The sequence below is a fragment of the Phanerochaete carnosa genome (genome assembly GCF_000300595.1).
Source record: "Phanerochaete carnosa HHB-10118-sp unplaced genomic scaffold PHACAscaffold_3, whole genome shotgun sequence".
In the NCBI taxonomy this organism is placed as follows: Eukaryota; Fungi; Basidiomycota; class Agaricomycetes; order Polyporales; family Phanerochaetaceae; genus Phanerochaete; species Phanerochaete carnosa.
In genome coordinates, this window is record NW_006767630.1 from 3,622,513 (window position 1) to 3,643,734 (window position 21,222).

General features: G+C 55.5%; 12 protein-coding genes across 12 annotated transcripts in view; 6 read left to right on the forward strand and 6 right to left on the reverse strand.

Annotated features, from left to right (window-relative positions):
• Nucleotides 1–14: 14 nt before the first annotated feature.
• PHACADRAFT_207401 (uncharacterized protein) lies at nt 15–696 on the forward strand (the record flags this gene model as incomplete). The annotated part of the gene is made up of 2 exons (XM_007393829.1): nt 15–326; nt 378–696. The coding sequence occupies exons 1-2, from the start codon at nt 82–84 to the stop codon at nt 694–696; spliced, it is 564 nt and encodes a 187-aa protein (XP_007393891.1). The 5' UTR covers nt 15–81.
• Nucleotides 697–1,605: 909 nt separating this feature from the next.
• Nucleotides 1,606–1,797, forward strand: PHACADRAFT_253040 (uncharacterized protein). The gene has a single exon (XM_007393830.1). It carries the CDS (start codon nt 1,630–1,632, stop codon nt 1,789–1,791), a length of 162 nt encoding a protein of 53 aa, XP_007393892.1. The 5' UTR covers nt 1,606–1,629; the 3' UTR covers nt 1,792–1,797.
• A 96-nt stretch (nt 1,798–1,893) lies between these two features.
• PHACADRAFT_117663 (uncharacterized protein) lies at nt 1,894–4,455 on the reverse strand. The gene is made up of 7 exons (XM_007393831.1): nt 4,314–4,455; nt 4,229–4,246; nt 3,829–4,174; nt 3,691–3,770; nt 3,448–3,642; nt 3,227–3,391; nt 1,894–3,174 (listed from the first exon to the last, which is right to left on the reverse strand). Exons 1-7 carry the CDS (start codon nt 4,365–4,367, stop codon nt 3,010–3,012), a joined length of 1,023 nt encoding a protein of 340 aa, XP_007393893.1. The 5' UTR covers nt 4,368–4,455; the 3' UTR covers nt 1,894–3,009.
• Nucleotides 4,456–4,580: 125 nt separating this feature from the next.
• PHACADRAFT_253043 (uncharacterized protein) lies at nt 4,581–7,155 on the forward strand. Its single transcript, XM_007393832.1, has 5 exons — nt 4,581–4,868; nt 4,920–5,019; nt 5,075–5,498; nt 5,549–6,036; nt 6,084–7,155. The coding sequence occupies exons 2-5, from the start codon at nt 4,990–4,992 to the stop codon at nt 6,921–6,923; spliced, it is 1,782 nt and encodes a 593-aa protein (XP_007393894.1). The 5' UTR covers nt 4,581–4,868; nt 4,920–4,989; the 3' UTR covers nt 6,924–7,155.
• A 993-nt stretch (nt 7,156–8,148) lies between these two features.
• Nucleotides 8,149–9,649, forward strand: PHACADRAFT_253046 (uncharacterized protein). Its single transcript, XM_007393833.1, has 4 exons — nt 8,149–8,331; nt 8,385–8,418; nt 8,469–8,662; nt 8,721–9,649. The coding sequence occupies exons 1-4, from the start codon at nt 8,288–8,290 to the stop codon at nt 9,547–9,549; spliced, it is 1,101 nt and encodes a 366-aa protein (XP_007393895.1). The 5' UTR covers nt 8,149–8,287; the 3' UTR covers nt 9,550–9,649.
• A 2,311-nt stretch (nt 9,650–11,960) lies between these two features.
• On the reverse strand, nt 11,961–12,724 carry PHACADRAFT_90161 (uncharacterized protein; the record flags this gene model as incomplete). Its single annotated transcript, XM_007393834.1, has 2 exons — nt 11,961–12,480; nt 12,531–12,724. Coding segments are annotated over 2 exons (714 nt in total), but the record flags the coding sequence as incomplete, so codon positions are not given.
• A 33-nt stretch (nt 12,725–12,757) lies between these two features.
• Nucleotides 12,758–13,111, forward strand: PHACADRAFT_27059 (uncharacterized protein; the record flags this gene model as incomplete). Its single annotated transcript, XM_007392674.1, has 1 exon — nt 12,758–13,111. The coding sequence occupies one exon, from the start codon at nt 12,758–12,760 to the stop codon at nt 13,109–13,111; it is 354 nt and encodes a 117-aa protein (XP_007392736.1).
• Nucleotides 13,112–13,416: 305 nt separating this feature from the next.
• Nucleotides 13,417–16,002, reverse strand: PHACADRAFT_253048 (uncharacterized protein). Its single transcript, XM_007393835.1, has 4 exons — nt 15,213–16,002; nt 14,206–15,153; nt 14,000–14,146; nt 13,417–13,947 (listed from the first exon to the last, which is right to left on the reverse strand). Exons 1-4 carry the CDS (start codon nt 15,726–15,728, stop codon nt 13,642–13,644), a joined length of 1,917 nt encoding a protein of 638 aa, XP_007393897.1. The 5' UTR covers nt 15,729–16,002; the 3' UTR covers nt 13,417–13,641.
• A 1,358-nt stretch (nt 16,003–17,360) lies between these two features.
• Nucleotides 17,361–18,276, reverse strand: PHACADRAFT_207407 (uncharacterized protein; the record flags this gene model as incomplete). Its single annotated transcript, XM_007393836.1, has 2 exons — nt 17,361–18,198; nt 18,252–18,276. 2 exons carry the CDS (start codon nt 18,274–18,276, stop codon nt 17,588–17,590), a joined length of 636 nt encoding a protein of 211 aa, XP_007393898.1. The 3' UTR covers nt 17,361–17,587.
• Nucleotides 18,277–19,169: 893 nt separating this feature from the next.
• Nucleotides 19,170–19,468, reverse strand: PHACADRAFT_193722 (uncharacterized protein; the record flags this gene model as incomplete). Its single annotated transcript, XM_007393837.1, has 2 exons — nt 19,170–19,196; nt 19,256–19,468. The coding sequence occupies 2 exons, from the start codon at nt 19,466–19,468 to the stop codon at nt 19,170–19,172; spliced, it is 240 nt and encodes a 79-aa protein (XP_007393899.1).
• A 534-nt stretch (nt 19,469–20,002) lies between these two features.
• Nucleotides 20,003–20,446, reverse strand: PHACADRAFT_253052 (uncharacterized protein). Its single transcript, XM_007393838.1, has one exon. It carries the CDS (start codon nt 20,411–20,413, stop codon nt 20,033–20,035), a length of 381 nt encoding a protein of 126 aa, XP_007393900.1. The 5' UTR covers nt 20,414–20,446; the 3' UTR covers nt 20,003–20,032.
• A 134-nt stretch (nt 20,447–20,580) lies between these two features.
• The window catches only part of PHACADRAFT_171872 (uncharacterized protein), a 2,084-nt gene continuing 1,442 nt past the window's right edge, over nt 20,581–21,222 (forward strand). The window contains exon 1 of the mRNA XM_007393839.1: nt 20,581–20,945. Within this exon, the coding sequence (XP_007393901.1) occupies nt 20,590–20,945 (356 nt within the window). The 5' untranslated portion in view covers nt 20,581–20,589. The remainder of the gene's footprint in view (nt 20,946–21,222) is intronic.

Here is a 21,222-nt window from a genome sequence, read left to right on the forward strand (position 1 = left end):
AACGGTGCCTGATTATTATCCCAGCTTAGGTTGTACCGCAGAATAAGAAGAGTAAAAAACATTGAGACGGCAATATCGCCCATGGATACCACGCCCGCAAGGTGGTTGCGTCCTCGGTTTGACAAACGATGCCGGCGATGCAGAATGTCCGCGGCATTCCTCCCCTCAGGAAGGGCTCAAATGGCGCTTACATCTGCGGGCGTGTGTTACCCCATGCGGCACCACCTGTGCCCCAATCTCATCCCCGACTGCTCCGAGACCCCGATAGTGGACCGTACTCGCGCGAGTAGTCTTAGTAAGGCGGCCCTGTTCGCCCATACCACCTGGTTCTGCACCAACTGCGTCGCCAGGCTCGACTGAGGTCTGAGCACTCTCAGGGTGACGACGGTAGCCCGCGGCTTGTGCGCACTTGTCGCGTACGTGCTCTGCTGGATCAAGTCTCTGAAAATTACTGAGCCGACGCTCATCCGGGAGCGAGACGAGCGCGAGGCCTGTGCGTTCATGATGATGTGCGGCCCCGAGAAGATACATCTCTTGTTTGGCGCTGCATCCTTCCATAACCCCGCGGAAATTGGATCTATCACGGATGTAGACAACCCTGAGGCTGTGGATTCACGACCACGGTGTCTGTGTCGTTCTATATCATCGCCGTCCTCTCTAAACGAGGAGCCCGAGATCCCCAGCTTGGTCAACTAAAAGGATGCCGCTCTACTGTCTGTAAACGACGTTGTCAGCTTGCTTCCAGAGCGATGAAACTTAGATGGGACGACCTTCATTCCACCCTTGCAAGACGCCTATTACGATCTCAGAGTAGCCACCCTACTGCTCGCGCGCCGTTCCGTGGCATGCGGAGCCCATAGTCCTACGAGCAGAGGACGCTAACAGGTGGGACCCGGCAAGGTCGGTTATGCGGCACTACAGCCTGTTGCTGGCGACCCTCGAGCTTCCGTACAAGGCGTATGTCGCGCCGCAATCGGGCTTGCAAACTTCCTTCATTATAAAGGGCGCTCTGACCTTTCCGCGACGGCTTTGACGGCCGCCTACGTTTTCACTCGCTTCCTCGGCTGAAACGTCAGGTTACCAGCAGAGCCTGAGAAGCACCTGTGACGCTTCGTCAATCTTGCTGTCGTCCTCTGGGGTTAATCGCGGGTGTCGTTGCGTTTATTCAAGTTGTCCAAGTCATTCATTTGCTCCTGGGAAACTTTACCGGTGAGCGACGAGGCAAGGCGTTGCTTGCCACTTGCGCAGCGCTCTCGCACACAACCCCCGTTAATTTTCTTCCGGTCAAAAATCTTCGCGAACTCCTGAAGCTTGCTGCGTACCGTCGTGGTCGGATTCACGTGACTGTTGCTGGCCGCATTTCTCGTAACGCTTGCCAGGATCTGTAATATTTTGCTATATCATAGATAGTTACATATAAGCACAAGCGGCATAACCACGGTGCTTACTTTAATGTAACAGTGGAATAAATTTACATGCTGAGGATGACGGTATTTTCTACTCGGCGACGACGGACATACGAGTCATTGCTTGGCGCTAACGTTAGTAAGCGCCACGCTGCATTTGGAAGAACGGCGGCTTTGAAACCTAACAAGACTAAACACACCGTTCTTGAAGCGAACGTCGACCATGAGCTCAACCACTCAAGCCGAAACGCAGCTTGTAGCAGGCAAGAAACCCAAAAAACTCAAGCCTGCGCGGAAACAGGTCAAGCCCGGAGAGGTTGAGAAGAAAGAGGCTCCGCAGACGGGCAAGGAATACAGTGCGTATACTCGATATCGCAATGAGTAATTAGCTAAGCCGCAAGCGTAGACATCTGGTATAACAAATGGGCTGGCGGAGACAGGGAGGATAGCTACTCCAAGTATGTACAAAACATGCTCTGAGTATGACGGCTTACTGACCACTACACAGCAAAGTCAAGTCGCAAACAAGATGTAACATCAAGCGGGACTCGGGCATGACACGAGCGAATACAACAGGCGTGAAGTACTGCTGCCTTTTCTTCTCGCGCGGGTGCTGTCCATACGGCTGGGAGTGCGAATATCTGCATACGTTACCGGATCCGTCGCTGGCTCTGCCGGACACGTCCAAGGACTGTTTCGCGCGGGACAAGTTCGCCGACTACCGTGATGACATGGGCGGCGTGGGCAGCTTCCAGCGGCAGAATCGGACGTTGTATGTTGGGCGGATAAAGGAAACAGGCACAGGCGTGGAGACAGAGGAGGTCGTGCGGCGGCATTTCAAGGAGTGGGGCGAAATCGAGAAGAGTGCGTCAATCCCCGCTTTTCCTGCCCACACGCTCTACTAACCGTACTGTGTGCAGTCCGTGTACTACAGTATCGAAGTGTCGCCTTCGTCACATACGTTCACGAAGGCAGCGGACAGTTTGCGAAGGAGGCTATGGCGTGCCAATCGCTCGACAACGACGAAATCCTCAACGTACGCTGGGCAACAGAAGACCCAAACCCTACGTCGAAAGTTGAGGAGCGGGAACGGTTAGAGGCGATGGGCCGGGAGGCTATTCAGGCGAAGATGGATCCGCGTATCATCGAGGCGATGCGAGCGGTGCGAGCGTTGGAGGAGGGTGTCGAGCTCGACAATGAGGAACCCGAGGTCGGGGAACTAGAAGACGCGCCACCGACAAAGCGGAGGAGGCTCGAGATAGAGGGAGCCGAAGCTACGCCGGAGTCCCCCGTGGAGCAGCCTCCAAAACCAACGGGTCTACTCAGTGCAGATACTCTGGAAAGCTTAAAATACTTTACCGAGATCCGCCAGCGGAACGGTTTGGCGAACGGAGCTGCCAAGGCGGCCCCAAAGCCGCCACTGCCGACCAGTCTCGGTCTCACAGGGTATGGTAGCGATGAGGACGACTAGGTTGGACTGTATAGCAGCTGCATTTATAGTACATGTTACACCACCTTCATATATTTATGGGATGTGATACGGCATGTGCAGATCAATGGAGGCAATGGTAAAACAGTATTGAATACGCGTGTGTGCGCACAATCAATCGCCTGTCGGGCTTGGCGAGCCATCGTCCTGCAAGCTGAGATCCTGTATTCGCTGCCCTTCTCGAGCGAGATCTTCCTCCTCTTTCTCCTTGCGATATTTCGCAAGGTCCCACTCCTCTTCTTCCTCTTCGTCTTGGAACCACTCGGGGTTATATGTAAACTAAAACGGTATTGAGACGCGGGGTCCAGGAATACATTCTTGTGTCACTCACGAGATCCCTTCCGCTCATGCCGTTATTCTTGCCGGCTGCGGCTTGCGTATCCTTTGCCTTCCTGAGTGCCTCATCCTCGGCTTGCTTCTTGTCCATCCGCGTCTTCTTCCACTTGGCGAACGTCTCTGGCGTGACTGGGGTGAGGTTCGTTCCCAGCTTATGCCGCTGCAAAAGACCGAGTGAGCAAGGCAAGATGAAAAGGATGTGGAAGGGTGGCACACCTCAACTTCTAGGAACTCCTCCAGGCTGATCTGGTTTGCCTTTTCCGCCTCCTCGGCCGCCTTGCGCTGCGACCTGAGCATGAACCCTGGCGGTAATGCGTGTCGGTACTGACACTGCTCGCCACCGTTTGGGCATTCCCAAAACCATCCAAACTTTTCTGTCTCGATAGCTTCAATGAAGTATTTGCAGACGATCTAGATGAGGGTGAGTAATAATAACTGAGCCAGTAGAAATAGACACACATCAGTTGTCGTCCGAAGATTTCCATGCTTTGAGAGTACCACGCTGCGAAGCTTCTCCTCGTCCCATTGGTCCATGGTATCTGCATGGCACGCGCCGTTTAGTTCGTATATCAGGCATAATCTCATGGCGATACTGACCTTTCGCCTTGTCCTCCCTGACATCCTCGTACAAATTCTTCTTCTCTACCTTCCGGCCCACATCCAGGTCGTGGCTGAACTTACATTTGTTGCCCTTATCACAAGATCCTGCCTTGAAGAATGCGCACAGCACAGTCTTCGGGTCGACACCAAATGGCACCTTCTGGACCTGGACGGGTTTGAGCAGCGCAGCCTCCTCCTTCTTGCGCTTTTCCTCCTCGGCCTTTTCTTTTTCTCTCATCGCTTTCTCCTTCTCCTTCTCCAGGGCTGCACGAGATTTGCCGGCCAAAGCCTGCTGCTTCTCGATCTGAGCGACTTGCTGCTTGACCTTGGCCGATTTATTTTTCTGTGGCAACAAAAATCATGCTATCATGGCAGATTGTAGCAAATTCATACGAACATTCTTTAGCCCGAAGGTCTGTTAAATTCTCGTCAATGACGGTCCCATCAGCTTCACGAGGGATGTGCGGCGAGAAGGAAAATACCTTGTCATCCTTGACCTTGGAGCTCGAGCCCTGCTGTTGCTTCTTCGGCGGCATGGCGTACGATGTCGAGAGATGTTAGTCGATGTGACGGGCAACGAGGATGGTGGGGGAAGCAAACGAAGTTCTCGCCGATGACAACCTGCGTTTGGGTTAAGGTTAAGGTTAGGGCCGACTGGGCATCCTAATGCCGTGGCTTGTCCGCTTCGCATCTCTCTCCTGAACGTCCTCCACACAAGTTCTCCTCTGCTCTCACCTCCGCAGGGACACGGTTCCGCGACCCCGCGTACGACTAGCATACCGTCTTTGGTGCCCTGTGCCGCCCAGTGATCGGCACCGCCTCTAAGATTGGCTCGCTTCCGTGGATGGAATGAGCTCGCACTGATCACTATAACTTCCCCACATATATTTTTGAGTGGTCATCTGTTACCACTCGCTGTCGAGCCTATACCACGCACTACCTATCCCAACTATGACGATGACACGCTCGACGCCATCGCTTTTAACCTCGACGGAGCCGCGGACTGCGGCCGCTGCCAAAGTCTACATCGGCCATATGTACGTCTTACTTCGTTAGCGACGCGTGTATACCCTAACCTCTCGCTTTAGACAGCTCAGGGATGTAGTTATATGTCCTCACGAACGCGGGATCGTGAGCTATCCGAGCGGCAAGGCTATCATGGAACACGACATTCTTGTTCCGAATGCTGTCAGTGCTCCTCTCACTGCCGTCTCATTGCGCATTACCGACAGGCCGCATATAGGCACCACGCCGCATTGCAGACCTATCTTTCCAGCCAAACTCGCTATCCTCCCTTGTACTTGACAATGGGGATACTTTGCTCGCTGTCGGCGGACAAGAAGCAGAGTTGCATCTGTCCCTCTACGGATCTCCACCATCCTACTCTAGTGGCGGCAGCCTAGCTGCTCGTGAACCCGCGCATCGGTTTGGTCGACAGCGATGGAAGACCGAAGTAACCCTCGAGGGCGCTTCTATTAACAACTCGGTGCTTCTGACGTCTCTCAGCTTGACTGGCTCAAACGAGAGCAGCGCGGAGCCACGAATAGTTGTCAGCAATAACGACCGTACTGTGAAGTTCTTCGACATTGCGACACGGAGCGTGAAGCACAACGATCAACGCCTGTCCCATGCAGGACACCTTCGCCTGGACGTGGCTGTCAACCACTGTGAGTTTTAGCGTGTTGGTTGTATTGTCCATGTACTCATTCCATAAAAGCTTCAATATCGCCGGATGGCCGGACCTTGCTCTCTGTGGGAGACTCGCCCGATGTCTTCCTGCACCGGATAACGGGAGGTGCCCGCATCACCTTTTCACACATGATGAAGCTCTCGCTCTCACGATATATCAATTTTATCCCGTCATACAGCTATGGCTTGGTAACACCATACTCCGCCGGCACGCCTGTACCTGCATCGTTCTCGACAGCATTCTCAGCTAACGGCTCAAAATTCGCGGTGGCGTCGCAGGAAGGAGTAGTTGTGGTGTGGGATGTAAGGAGCTCCAAGCCGCTGAAGGTCATACAAACTGACAAGGAGAGGCCAACAAATACCGCTGGGTCACATGGTAACGGTGGCGCCAGTGGGTGGATCTCTGAGCCCCCCTTTGACTGGGCTCAAGGGTCTCAAAAAGCACCAGGCTGGGGGGTACGCAGTGTCAAGTTTAGCCCACGCGGTGTCGGCCGCGAAGTCATGACATTCACCGAGGTAAGTCCAGTGTTTCTATTCTAATTAACACAGCTGAACTTTCCTAGCACACCTCATTATTGCACGTCGTCGATGCTCAAACTTTCGAGACGGAAGAGATCATTCGCGTGCCTCCCTTCGACTCGCCTCCGGCAACGCGACCCATCACGGTGCGTCAACGGTCAGATTCGCCGGCCTCGATATCATCACGATCGACTGTGGAACGCGCGCATATGTCCTCATCGCAACTCCCACCGCCACCTCGGATCATGCTTTTCAGCGGTGCGCTAGAAGACACCTTCCGTATACCCTCCATTGACACCACAGGCCGCCGTCGACAACGAATTCACGGCGCGCCCGAAGACGATAGCGAAGGCATCGTTGTCATCCCGCCTCTTGGTGACCGTGAAGTCGATGATGACGTGCGGAGGCTGATTGAGGGCCGGCATGCTATTACTCTGCGTATTCGTGGCGCGTCACACCCAGACGACGAAGACGGTGGCCGAGACGACACCCGGGAAGATGAAATGGATGTGGATGAGCTCGATCCAGACTGTGTCTCATCATATAGCCCGTCTCGTGCAGCGTCTCCCACACCCTCTCCCGGTCCCTCATCCGCACCGTCCGGCTCCGGGCTTTCGCGCTTCGACCCCGTGCGTCGTGCCGGTCTTCTTGAGCGGCGCGAGTCAGCGAGCCCGTACCTTGCGCGACGAGGGTCTTCGCAAGGCCTGCGCCGGCATCAGCGCCGCGGCGACACCGCCGGCGACATCGAGATCGACCAAGATCTTGCGGGCACGTGTTTCGATCCCTCGGGCGAGTATATCTACGTGGGCGCCATGGGCGGAATCGCGGAGTGGAAGGTGCGCGGCGCTGAGCAGCGCTGGTGGTCAGAAGCTACCTTTGCTTGATGTGCCCTATCCTTGCACTGACGATCCTGACGACCTATGTCATGATGCACGTTTCTCTCTTCTTTCTTACCACCTCCACTGGGGGTTCCCTCTTTCCAGTTTACATACGGACAATCCGTGTCCCATATCGTGTTCTATACCAACGTTATCCCACATCTCCTCAGCTTGTGTTTTATTGCTGTCTAGTTATCTCTGGCACTCATCTGTACGATACATATCTCCTCGCCTTCCCTCAGCAAGCATGTCCCGTTATTGTAGTTCTATACCGACGTTTTCTAGCTGTCATGGACAATTTATGAATGCATGGCCATTGTGAGTCACTGTGTTGATTCATGTTGTCGCTTTTAGTCTCATGTGGCGGCCGATATCATGACGAGGCTAAGAATGCCGCGAGAGCAGCTCTTGAGTGGCCTCCCTGAGCAAATTGTAACCTCATCACTACTGAAAGCGAACAAAGCTACAGTTGGATTAATCCAGCAATATTTATTATGCTATGGTGACAGAAATGCAACATTTATTGATACATGTCCGATGTCGCCGCCCAGAGCATCCGAACGCCACAAAGCCGGGCGGGATTGATGCGCTTTACTGATCCGCTCCAACTCCTAGCCGTTGAACGGATCACCGACGTCGTTTCGTTTTCTACTGTTGACCACGACCACTGCCACATTCTCATGTACACGTCCCATTCTACTATGTCGCTGTATCTGCTTAATATAAAGGTTACGCAGGACTACGAGCATAGCATTTGCTTCGAGTTGGCGTTTGCCTAGGAACGGGGCGGACTATAGACGGAGAGGTGTCAGCACAGATCACAGCCACTGAAATGCAATACGGTTCATCGATGTGGCATACGAGGCTAGCTGCGATAATGTCGGTGTATGACCAGCCTTCCGCTGAACGGTAAATGAAACCTAATATCCCCCTGACAGCTTGTGTAGCCCAGATACAGGATGCGCAAGCGGTTTCGAAGACCAAGAAGCGAGCTGCGGCGCTAAGGCTAACATAGCACGCGGAATAGGCCTGATATCGCTGTGGCATTTAGCCCTAATATGCTGCGCCACGCCCTTCCCGCCCTGCACGAGGAAACCACCACGACAGGTTTGCCATAGATGATTGTTCCGAAATTAACAGCACCGCATCGAACCAACATATTCTGTCACTTATAATACAGATTGCTCCCTATGAACTGCCTTAGTACGCAGACTATCCTTCACCCGGGCAACATGTATGCACCCCGCACAGTACCAGCTCCCCGGACCTTCGGGACGTCGAGGAACAATGGCTACGAAGATTACCAGCCCCCTCCTCGACACATAGAGAACTATCGAGATACATCCCACTATGGCAATGGGGGGAAGTCCATGAAACCTGCAGCGCCGAGCGAGCCCGAAGAGGTCGTCATTGCGTACGCTCCTGCTCGTACAATCATCATTCGTCGTTACTTATCAAGCGTGTTAGCGTCATGGGAGCCACAGGCTCTGGCAAGTCGACTGTAAGTCTATGCGTTTCGCCGTTCGTTCTCGCATGCTGAGTATAGAACAGTTCATCAACATTGTGAGCGGCTCTCACCTCGCCGTCGGCGAGGGCCTCAAGTCCTGCACATCCAAGGTCGAGACCGTGAACACCTTCGAGCTGTTTGGGAAGCTTGTCACGCTTGTGGACACGCCTGGCTTCGACGACACAACGGTCTCGGACACGGACATCCTCAAGATGATCGCAGCGTACCTTTCCAGCACGTACGTCCCTTACCTCTTATCTCGCATGTGCACACCCTCATCGAGGTCCCGAACGCAGGTACCAGAGCGGCTACAAGCTGAGCGGGCTCATCTACATGCACCGCATCTCCGACTTCCGCGTCGGTGGCATCTCGCGGCGAAACCTGAGCATGTTCCGCAAGCTCTGCGGTGACGAGACGCTCAAAAACGTTGCGCTCGTCACGAACATGTGGAGCGAAGTCACCCCCGAGCGCGGTGCCGCACGCGAGCACGAACTGCGCACAGACGACCTCCTCTTTGCGCCTGTGCTCCAGGGCGGTGCGTCGATGCTCCGGCACGATGGGACGGTCGCAGGCGCACAGGCCATACTCGCGCACCTTGCAGGCAACCGCCCCCGCGTACTACGCATCCAGCGGGAGCTCGTCGACGAGGGTAAGGACATCACAGAGACAGCGGCGGGTGTTGAGCTCGACCGCGAGCTCGCGGCGATGCGGAAGAAGCACATCGAACAGCTCGCGGAGATTCAGCAGGAGATGGAGCAAGCGCTGGCAGAGAAAGACGAGCTAACGAGGAAGGAACTCGAGCAGGTTCGAGGCGAGCTGCTGCAGAACATCGAGAAGATCGAGAGCGACCGCGACCGGCTGTCGAAGGAGTATGCCCAAGAGAAAGCCAAGGCGGACGAGCGCGTGCGCCAGATCCAGGAAGATCTCGAGGCGGAGAAGGCGGCGAGAGAAGAGAGACAGCAAGAGATTGCGCGGCTGGCTAGCGAGATGGAGAACAACCGCAACTTGCACGCGAGAGAGCGGGAGAACATGCAACGTCAGATGGAGGATCTCAAGAGGCGTTCCCGTCGTCGTGGGCTGTTCTCTATGGTTGGTGGGGCTATTGATTCTCTCTTCGGTCTCTAAGCCTGCTGTTCCTGAACGTATTTTTGTTATATCTTCTTTTTCTTTTTCTTACGAGGCGACCGTATCACAAGCTCTGTCATAGTACCCGAGAGTGTATATTAAACGAAATATCCCATTGCTCCTTCTATAAACTTCTTCAGTAGAAAGCTTGAGATAGCTGACTTCCATCCGGTTGGGAGCGCAAGAGCGAAGCATCCAGCATGATGAGGGTAGGGCCAGGCCGCTTAATGAGATTTTGGCGGACATGTTGTTGCACATGTATTTTGGTCGGTAAATGGTATATATGTATACAACGAGCTCCGAGTTTTGTAACACTTTCGTGCCAAGATTTGAGAAGCCTGTCTCCGAGTTCCAACGCCGAAGATGCCCCAGTTCGCCGCCCCTCTGTGGCACCCAGATACGCAACCACGTGCCTAAGGCCTTGAAGCATCACTCCACTGAGGTCGAGCCTCTTGACGGCGAACCGCAATGTGTTCAGTATCTACGAACTCGTCGCACAAACACAAAACAAGCTTGTCCAGGCTCGGTGGACGACGTGAGACGTGTACCTGGAGTCGGGAGCATGAGCTGGCAGGAGAATAAGCTCGACTGGTGGATGTCAAGGCAGCGAGGATCGTATTGAGGCTCGTATATAGGACGCAGCCAAGGGTATGCAGTGGGACGGCCTTCCACGGCGGGCACATGGAGCTGAAGGTGCCACAGGCCTGACTACGGCGAGGCCGACAAGGACGGTATCCGTGTCGGAGTGATCGAGGCCGAGTTTTTCAATGTCGCAGAGTTGGCTGCACAGTTCGAGGGTCTGGAGGTAGTGAGATGGGGGCGGAAAAAGGTCGCTAGCACATGAGGTTGCATTGAGGCTCGTATCAGGGCATGCCGGCGTAAGACCTGTCGGTCAGAATTGGCGGCACGCGCTATACGCATGAATTGAGCCGCGTCGCTTCGAATCTCTGAAAATCTTCTACAATCCGCGTCCGCACGTTGGTTAACAACGCCGAAGCCACGGCAGAAGCACTAGGCACGGGGTCAGGGCCACAGTCGAGTGCATTGAATGAGAACCATTGAATATATAGGTATCTCAACTTCCACAATACCAGCTGTCAACTCAACACCAGAGAAGCAACCAAAGTTAGTATCCACTTATTGCTGCAAAACCGCTTCAAGTTCTTGTGCGCTGCTCAGTATAGGCACAATACGTGTGGGACAGCGTAGACGGTTGGAAAAAGCAGACACTATGTATGAGGGTAGCTATTATGAAGGCCATGTGAACCAACCTTTGATAATAGAGAGGAAAGGTAAGATCCTCTTTGCCCTCTTACCGTACCGCTTTGAATGATTGGTCGGCGTGACGATGGTGTGTGCCAAATTGTCAAAATTCCAATAATTTGTTGGTATTTTTGCTCAAATTTTGCTCTATTTTGGTCTATATTCGATACAAAGCTTCGCACGGCAACCCGCAAACCTCGCTACCGTGTGAAATTTCCCTGGCTGATAGCTGACTCTCAGCCATGAGGAAAATTCGAGCAGGGCGTTGACCTAACAGTCCGTGCAAAGCGTGCCAACACAAGAGCTTGGCATATTTCACGCCCTTGCACCGACGCGATGGATGTTTCGGGGCTGCGAGCAGCATCCGTCGACCATAGGCTCAAGCCCAAGCTGGCGAACTAGCAACGTCGCTTCTCCCGCCAACCACTGCGTTTTTTCATCAATTCACTGCGCGAATTTGCTGCTATTTACTGATTTTCCAGATAACAGGAAACCTCAGGTAAGTGCAGTGAATGTGCCAATGCCACGCTGCCACTGAAGTCGGCACATTGCGGTATACAGACGGGGCGGATCACGCCTATAGGCATCTACTATCCATCGATATGGCGGAGGTTCACTTCAGAGACCCGGTGGAGACGGATGAGCTGCAGAAGCATGGATATTAATGAAACCTAATATCCACCTGACGACCTCTTCCCAACCTTCTCATCCAAGTACGATTTGCCCAAAAGCCATAGAAGCAGCTGGGAGCACGAAAGTAAGGTGCGGCGCGTGCATCAATGCTGCAACGCCTGGACCTTGAGGTGCACGTCGCATCCTTCCTAGTACGCACGGGAGTTCGTCAGCATACGTTTGCAAAAGGAATCGATGCCAGCTTCAAAAAGTTTTGACCGCATTGTTCAAGCATGTTATATGACTTATAACCAACACATGATTGTTCACAGTCTGCAGATCTTCCTCCAGACGACTACATCGACGCAGCCCGCATTATGCCAGAGTCCCAAGCCTTCGAGTCGCCGGGATGCGACAATTACCAGGCGGAAGAGTCTCATCTACAGCACATTTGGGGCGATCAGGACACGTCGTGCCACGGCGACGAGAGAGTCATCGCGTATGTGCATATCCGTGCACCCGTCTTTCATCAGGACTTACTTTATCTTCAGTGTTCTGGGAGCTACAGGCACTGGAAAGTCGACGGTAAGTTTGCGCGTGCCACCGCTCGTTCTTTCATACTGCTCCTCGGCGTGTCTCTTCCGCAATGCCTCGAGCTCGCTGCCGAGCTCGGCGCCTGCTGCCGTCTCCGCGATGTCTCTGCCCTCGTCGACGAGTTCGCGCTGGATGCGCAGCGCACGCGGACGGTTTCCTACGAGATGTGCGAGTATGGCTTGTGCGCTCTCGTACGTGTTGTCGTGCCGGAGCATCGTGGCGCCGCCCTGGAGCACAGGCGCAAATAAGCGTTCGTCGGTGCGTAGCTGGTGCTCACGCGCGGCGCCGCGCTCGGAGGTAACCTCGCCCCACATGTTCGTGACGACCACGACGTTGCCGAGCGCCTCGTCGCCGCAAAGCTTGCGGAACATGTTCAAGTTCCTCCGCGAGATGCCGCCCATGCGGAAGTCGGAAATGCGATGCATGTAGATGATTCCGCTCAGCTTGTACCCGTTCTCGTACCTGTGTTCAAGACTTTAGTGAGAGGTATGCGACGGGCGGAACGGACGTACGTGCTAGAGAGGTACACGGCGATCATCTTGAGGATGTCCGTGTCCGAGACCGTTGTGTCGTCGAAGCCAGGCGTGTCAACGAGCGTGACGAGCTTCCCGAACAGCTCGAAGGTGTTTGCGGTCTCCACTTTGGCCGTGCAGGACGTGAGGTCCTCGCCCACGGCGAGGTTAGAGCCGCTCACAAGGTTGATGAACTGCTCTGCACTGTTGCGGAGATCCGGGAGGAGATGAAGCAAGCGCTCGCAGAGAAGGACGAGCGGATGAGGAAGGAGCTCGAGCAGGTCCGCAACGAACTACTGCAAAAGATCAAGAAGATCGAGAGAGACCGCGACCGGCTGTCGAGGGAGTATGCCGAGAAGAAAGCCGAGGCGGACGAGCGCGTGCGCAAGATCCAGGAGGGTCTCAAGGCGGAGAAGGCAGAGCGGGAAGAGAGGCAGCGTGAGGCTGCGCCGTCGGTGAACAAGGCAGATAAAAGCCCTCTGAATGTGAGCACCGTGGGGGCTTTGCAGCGTTTGACAGCGAATCCTCGTGGCTTTTTTGCCTTGCTCGGACGAGCCATCGAGTCTATGTTCGGTCATTGAGCCTCCGCAGGATAGTTCCAGTTCGTTCTCTTCGGTTCTCGTTGGGACTATTCTTGTACTATAAGTATGATCAATCCTCTCATAGCTGTTTATAAGCCTGCAAATATGTATCCGTTCGCTTAGAAAGCACCAGACAATGTAGCCGGCATTTGCTGCTACTGTAGCACAGTGGAGAGTACGGGCGGACCGATGGTATATGGCATACCAACTCACCCTCCATAATATAATCCATGCGCAAAGAGCGACGATACCCGCAACATGCTGCATGCGAAGATGAACTGCGTCCAGTCATGTCGTGAACATAATTGCAATAGTAATATATGCGCGAATGTGAGGATTGACACTGACTGTCCGTGCTTCATCTGTACAGCAGGAACAAAAGAAAAGATAGAAATGGACTTCCAAGAAACACAATCCAAACAACAATTACACAGTTCGCTTGCACGCACGCGCGCGTGTGTGCAGTCATCACCGTAGACCATCGTCTCACTCCAGGCCGCCAACACGCTTTCGCCAACGCAGGGCTCTTATTAGGTAAACATCTGATACATTCGCGGCCGTCCGTCCTCGGGACGCTCTGCCTCAGAGCGCCGCCGCTTCCGGCTCTGCAAGAGGACCGACGGCGGGATGGAGAAGTAGTCTTCTACGGTAGGCTTGTGCGACAGCTGTGGGTTCGGGGGCTGGTACGGAGGCAGGGGCGGGAGGTGCGACAGGGAGGGGTCCGGGACAGAAGAGCCGGGGCGCGCCGGGCTTGTAGGGTTCGAGTGGACAAGAGAATCTATCGACATCGAGGATCTACCTTCCCTGTTCGCGGCAATCCAGGACGCCTTCCGGTACTAAGCGGATGTGAGCATGTGTGCGCCTGAGAACAAGAATAAAGGGACTCACCGTTTCTAATTCGGGCTTGCCGCGCCACCGGGAGACGGCTTCGCAGAATCTGCATGCGGCGCGCTCTACCGCCTCCGCGGGGTATTGCCACGCCAGATCTTCCATGTGCGTGGCGACGTCGGGTGTCGAGTGTGGGACGTCATAAAACTGCAAACGCGCGTCAGCCTGAGATGGCGTCGATCATACATAGCTAGAAAAACACAAACTCTCGTCAACCGCTCCTGCATCTCGATCTCGTATTCCTGTTCGGCGCCCTCGGTGCGACGCGGGGGTATGCCGCCCCTGGCGGGATTAATATCTCGCAGGGACGGGAAGAGGATTTTGACCGCGTCCTCGAGGTCCGGGAAGTCGTCGGGGTCGAAATGCGCGAACGGGTCCTCGGCTCTGCCCGAGGCGTTCTTGTCCTTGCGCGGCGACAGCGCCCCGGTTTTGGGAGGCAGCCCGAGCCCGACGCAGAGCAGGACCTCGAGCGACTCGGTCCCGCGCCACCCGCCGGTCATGTACCCCTCGAGCGCAGAGCGGGTGAGCAGGCCCGCGAGGAGGAAGTACCACGCGCGCGTCGGGCGCAGTGCGTTCGCGTGCAGGTCGCCCGATGCGCCCGACGACGCCGGCTTGTTCAGCAGCCGCGGTGCGAGCAGCGGCGACACGGACGACTGCGCGCTCGACGACGTGTTCGGGCGTTCGCCGCCGCCGTCGACGGACGCACGGTCCTCGGTCGCCTCGCGGCCAAGCTCGATTGCGACGAGGGCGCTCAGGCGGAGGAAGCGCTCGGTGAGTTCCGCGAGGCGTGTGTTGGGCGGGGGCGGACCGTCGCCGTCGCCCCGCGTCGAGGGATGCGGCGGGCGTCGGAGGACGTTGCCACTTGGGCCCGGCCGCGTTAGTCCCGAGCCGATACCACTGCCGTCTTGCCAGCCTGTCACACCGCCGCCCAGACCGAAGACGTTGTTGCCACCAGTGAGAGGCGTGTCGCTTGGGCTGCTTCCCGAGGCAGAGCCCGCGCGTCCCGACTGGCTGCGCCTCTTCTCGGTCGAGGTGCGCACGTTCGTCGCCTTGGCCTCGACGCAGATATCGCAGCCCATGAGCAGGTGGCGAGGGCAGCGGAGCGATGGGGGAGAGTTCTGCGAGTCTGGATCGGCACCGATGTTGTAGAGTGACTTGATATAATCGCTGGGCATCGGTTTGCGAGGAGACGGCATGTTCCGGGGAGTGAGACGGCGAGCAGGGGCTCGAGGACGGGAGGAAGCGATGGCGGTAGGAGATGACCCGATGAGTGTGCACTAGGGATATGCCGTGAAGGTGGTGAAGGGGCTCGACGGGCGAAGACATCGTTGATAACAGTGCCAAGCGCTAGGCGCAGACGGACACCGTTCGGGAGCGAATGCTCAGTTGGGCGCGATGAGGTTTGCGGATGGAGCTGTGGCGAGGTTGGGGGCTCAAGGAGCTCCTCAGGGTGAAGTGGAGGCACTTTCGGGGGTTGATTGAGCATGGAGGTGATGACCTTCTCGACGGATTCAGCGCGCTGGCGCAGACTCCTAGCAAGAGCTAAGTCCTGCATGTCAAGCCTCTCGTCCTCGTCCTCTTCATGAGTGTGTCCGGGCCCACCTGCACGTGCGGTCATAGAGACGACATCCTCTCCTTCGCTGAATATATCTTCGTCCTCCTCGTAGTTCTCCGGTCTCTCGCGGTTAACGTAGTTTGGAGCGTGCGCACCTCCGGTGCGATCAGCCATGCCAAGTTCTGCACGGGCTTGTGCGGTACGTGTTCGTGCGTGCACCCAGAGCATGTGGTCTAGGATCAGGGTTCTCGTCGATTTCTCGCGAGGGGGGATCGAGTGTAGGTGGTGTGCATGTTTATGCGCGGGTGGCCTGAAGGGTGTCTGGCCCAGCGTACTCGACCCTGCCCGGTTGTTGTTGAACCTGTTTGCGAGCGGGGACGATGGTAGATGTCTCTGGAACGATGTGTTGCTGCTGCTTGGATCTGCGACGATGTACGCCGAGGACGACATGGCCGTGCAGATGTGAGTTCCTTTGCTCTCAAGACCGGTACGCTTCATGAAGCATTGGCGGCTATCTCCGGCGCTCCGGGTCTTTCCACATCTCCAACACATCGGCTCGGGGAAATTCCCTCATTCCCGACGTCTTTCTTTCCCTGACGATCCCACAACGACATGTCTCCTTGCTCAGCTTCCTGCAGCCGCAGCAGTTCAACCCCGTCAGGACCAGAGCATGCCGTCATCAAAATATTGAGTTCGATTGAAGAACTAGATGTTCCTCGTGGATCGTCAGGTGGATACGTCGCGCAGCTGGTCAGATGCGGTCAAGTGTGGTTGAGTACTGGTGGGTGTGGGAGCAGGTAATGCTGGCAAGAGGCAGGTGTGGATCTTCATCGTGGTTCACGAGACAAAAATCTTTTCAGAGCCGCTGGTCAACTTTATCCCTGCCGAACAGTCGACATTCCAACGTCAAATACTCTCACCATTGTTCGCAGACTGCATGCATATTTACTTCTTCTGCTCCTTCCATTATCTCCCACGAAAATCTTGAAGTATACCGCTTCCATGTTGCTTGTGCGGTTACGGACTTACTGGTCGCGATTCAGGAGCGTTCACAGAGGCATAAAGCTGTGTCGACCTCGAGTTGCAAAGCTGAAGATTCTTCTGAATGTGACGTTGCAGTTCGCGTTCGGTTTGCGTGTTTTAAAGCGCCTCGAGGATTCATATATCTTGCCCAGGGCCCCGCGCTTGCCGATGTCTGCCCATGTACATAATTCAGCGCATGTAGCAACGTACGTGTGGTGTGTTGCAGCACACATGCCAGCTCCGCTCGTCCCCCCGCCCATTCCCTCCTTAAAAGACCAACCTCAGCCCCAGCTCGTCGTGGGTGTTGCTGGAAGCGCCATCGGCGCCATATTCCAAGCCGAGCACCGACAGGGTTGACGGAGCCGGAATCGGCAGAGTGTGAGAACAGCAAGAGGACGGCCATGGAGAGCGGCATGGGGAGGGGGAACGGGGGGACGTGGAACCAGGTTCGCGCTCTTTATATACGCCCGCGACGCTAACCATTTCAGCCGTCTTTTTTCGATTGCACAACGGACGATTCGGGATCGCCACTGGCCCAGTGCCGGCTGCTCCCGATGCGTGCTCCCCTCGCGGAGCGTGCCAGAGTCGCGCACCTTTATATACGAGCTGGCCGCCCGACGCAGCCCCACCGCATCACACGGGCGGAGCGGCACGCGGCGGCCGTCGGCCGTCGGCGGACTTGACAGCTTGCTTGATGCTCGCTAAACGCGCTAGCCGCAGCCAATGTTCGCATTTCTGGGAATAAATAGGTAACGTGTACAATAGAAGCAATTCAAACTGACGGTGTGCGCATGCTAATATGACGGTAATAGTGACATCAGGGTCAGTGCGCGGTAAACACAACCTTGGCGTGACAGCGGTGACGACACAAATCCGAACGAGAGGGTAACGGTCCAGCCGCTGTTCAACACTTTCCACCAGATGGCAGTGACGTGTGCTTCATTGGAGGCATGAAATATGGTCTGCTGAACGAGTAAGTTATACTTCGCAAACGCCTAAAGAAGCACCACTCACGGCGACCACGGTTCTTCGCCCGCACAAGACGCGTCGACCTTGGTAAGCCATGCCGTCAGGTCCGCCTCGCGCTCTGTCAGTTCCTGAATGTGTCCGAGCCAGAGCCGCTTCTGCCCTCCGGACATCATCCACGACCGTCCGACTGACTTCACATAGGCGACAAGGAACGCGTCGTCGCCGCGGTACCACGCGTCCAGGACCTCGCGAATGCGGCGGCGTTCTTCTCTGTGCTCCGAGACAGCATCAGGTCGTTCTTGCTCCACCACGCTATCGTCACGCCGCTCGTCCCCGCAGCCGCCCTCCGACGACTTCTCGCCCTCCCCCGCAGGCCGTGAGCGAGCCGCGCGCTGCATATCCTCGGCGGCCCAGCGCGCACGCACCGAGCGCTCGTAAGTGCGCGCGTCCCAGCGCGACACGCGATATGTACCCTTGCACTTGGTCCCGTGTGCTAGCGTGCCCTGGCAAACGAACCTTCCGGACGCGGCCTGTGGCGAGTTCGCGTGTGTGCATTCCCTGTTGTTGCAAAAGTACGAGGTGGGTGGCGCTCGAAGGATGCGTGTGCTGGGACGGCGCGAGGGATAGTGAGGAAGAGAAATGAAGGGAAGGGCTGGTGTGGCCCTTCGTTATTGTTTGGCTCGCATAACAAGACTTGCCACTCACAGAGTCGCAGTCCACAGACGAGCATGATATTAATATTGTCGTCACGAGCTATCGAAAAAGTCAAGATGAAACGAAAAAGCAGAACAGATTGAACATAGTGGTTGAAGTAAAAGAAGTGAGAGCCCCGCTCGTGCACAAAGGCAAGCTAGAAATACTCCGCGTGCATGGTCCCATCAGGCGGGCGTGGCCCGATCAGGCAATGCGCATCAACCCCGATGCCTTTGTGGCGTTTTGCACGATGTCATTACGGATCAACGAATCGAGTCCGAAGGATTCGGAGGTCGCCCTATTGGACTTTCGCTATATTTAGCGGGGATGAATCGGCGCGCCTCTCTTACCACCATTCATCCGCGGGCAATAGCCCCAAAGTGCTTTCATGGACTCGCCCCACGTCCTGCGAGATGCCATACGCTCAAGCGACCACCGAGAGACGGTAGGAGCAGGCTTAGGCACAACAGAGGTGCTCCCCTTTGCGTCATGGCAAGCTCGGAACATGGTACGTAGATTGCGTTTCGCCAAATCTATCCCAAGCTGAATTGCTGCCTTTAGCCATGACGCTGTCAGGAAGAGCGATGCGGCTGCAGGACCGCTGCGACTCGTTCAACTGCAAGCGATCCAGACGCTCGTATATCATTGGAAGCCATGCAAACCATCAGTGCCGTTCTTTTGGACACTACAGGTAATGGTATCAGATTATCCCACTGTGAAGGACAGCAGCGGCAGTGGAGGTGTCTATCCGCGACAGGACCGCCTATACGCAATAGCGCAGAGCGTTCTATACATTGAACTAATAGCTTGTAGAAGTTTTTCGCATCTAGATCTGGAATTTAGCAGTGCGAGGGTCGTATACGGGTCGACAGCAGGCTCTATTGTGTTTATATTCCTGGATAAGACGCACCTGCATGCGCCATGGGCATGCTAGTTGTCGGCCTGCACTTGTGGCTCCTAGGCGATGATAAGTCAGAATGGGGGTTGACAACTGTGTTTCTACTGGAACTACTCACCGCACCGTCGTCATTGTCCGAGCCGTTCCTGCCAGTGTCATTCGGTGGCCAGCAATCCACGTGGAATATCTTCCCGAGCTTCCTCCAAACTGCTTCTATTCGATCGTCCAATGATGTCTGCAGCGCATCGCGGCAGAGGGTACACGGCTTATGCTTCGCGTCCTCGTTCAAGAATCGGCTCCAAGAAGCCAGAGGATCCACATCGGTCACCATGTTGCGATTGAAGCAATGGCGGGTGAGCGACTTGACCGCCTTCCGACACTGGTCTTGGGTGCTACATGGTTGAGCGCCACGCGGAGTGCGGAAGTCGATAAATGATTTAAATAACTGCGCGCTCTCTTGGATGAGACGATGACGTGCAACGAGACAAAGCAGCATGTCGTCCTCGCTCAGACGACAACCTCTTCGTCGTAGGCGACGCCGCGGACCAGAAGCTCTTGGTCGCCTTGCCTGCAACACTCGTAAAATGCTACTGGAAGCATCTCGTGCGCCCCAAGGAGCCTGCATAGGTGGACAACAGCGATTGAGTCGGAATAACGAATGCATAACGAGTCGCATTTCGCCCCAGGGTCGTCATGGAATCCGGCCTGGCGCCATTCTTCCAAGCTGCTGGTCGGGTAATACAGTCTCAGCCGGTCTTTAGCCTCGTCGAGCACCTCTTGTACCTGATATTTCGCCGCAATGAGGGTGACCGACCGTAAGTCGTGAAACTTGATGACCTCCCTTTTGCGACCGAACCAGCCACTGGAAGACAGATGTAACACGCCACAGCCAGAGTCAAAGAAGCGCAACACACCTCTTGCCCCCATCATAGATAATCTGCAGCAGCTGCGCGAGCACGTCTCCGATGTCGTCCGTCCGCAACACCGGGCAGCCATCCAACCTCTCTTGTAGATTCGCGAGAGCGGCCGCGCTCAGGATGTCCTTGAATACTTTTGAATGGTGCGCGAGCACGCCAGAATGAAGCTTGAATGACTTTCCCCGGGCCGCGAGCACGACGTTTCCTTCGTCGAACCAGAGACTGGCATGGCGTTCGCCGACTACTGGCTGGGCCTCTTCTGGCGGAAGCGCGTCTTGGACGTGTTCTTCTACCTTTTGCCTCTTGTTCGGCGCGTCCTCGGTGTTGCTGCGACCGCGGCTGCGCGTGGATATCGTCATCGGGGAAGAGAGAGATGGGGAGCGCGACTCGGAGTAAGCTGTAGAGCGCTTGTAAGTCGCCTCAACGTGAGCGCAATTACCACTAGCACGCGATCGTAAGCAGAATTACCTGATGCCACAACTAAGATTGATCGGTTTCCGCTTTCATTCTCGACCACTACGATAAGGCTTCAGGCATGCCAGCAAGCACTCGCAGCAACTCTCACGCAGGGGAGGTGGATACTCCCAACAAGAAGAGAAAGATTCAGTCAGAGGAACGCATAGACTCGCTCCAGGCTGCGCCAGAGATCGGCGAGCGGTCCAAGGACCTCTGGTTTGACGACGGCAGTGTCATTGTCGCAGCCAAGGACAGGGCCTTCAAGGTACACGCAAGTGTCTTGATGCTTCGTTCTGAGGTTTTCAAAGAACTTTTGAACGGCCCGGCCCTTGCGCAGCTTCCAGAGAAGCTGGAGGGCTGCCCTGTCCTGCGCGTGGAGGACGAAGGCCGCGACTTCGAATATCTGCTCGCTATTATATACAATGGAGGAAACAGGCGAGCGTTAACTTCATATTATGAGTGTCTTAAGATGCTTATAACAATGTTGGGTGTAGTAACTGGCTGGACAGTCTAAGACCACCGATTGATTATACCGAGTTCCGCGTGGTCGTGGCTGTCGCCGTGAAATACAAGGTCAAGGAAATCATCAACGAGCCGATATACAGGCTGTCGCAAGTATTTCCTACAGGCAGCGTAGACGACTGGGACCCGATCTTCGACCTGACGGCGACAGACACCTATCGCGCTTGTCAGAGACGACTGCATCGACGTC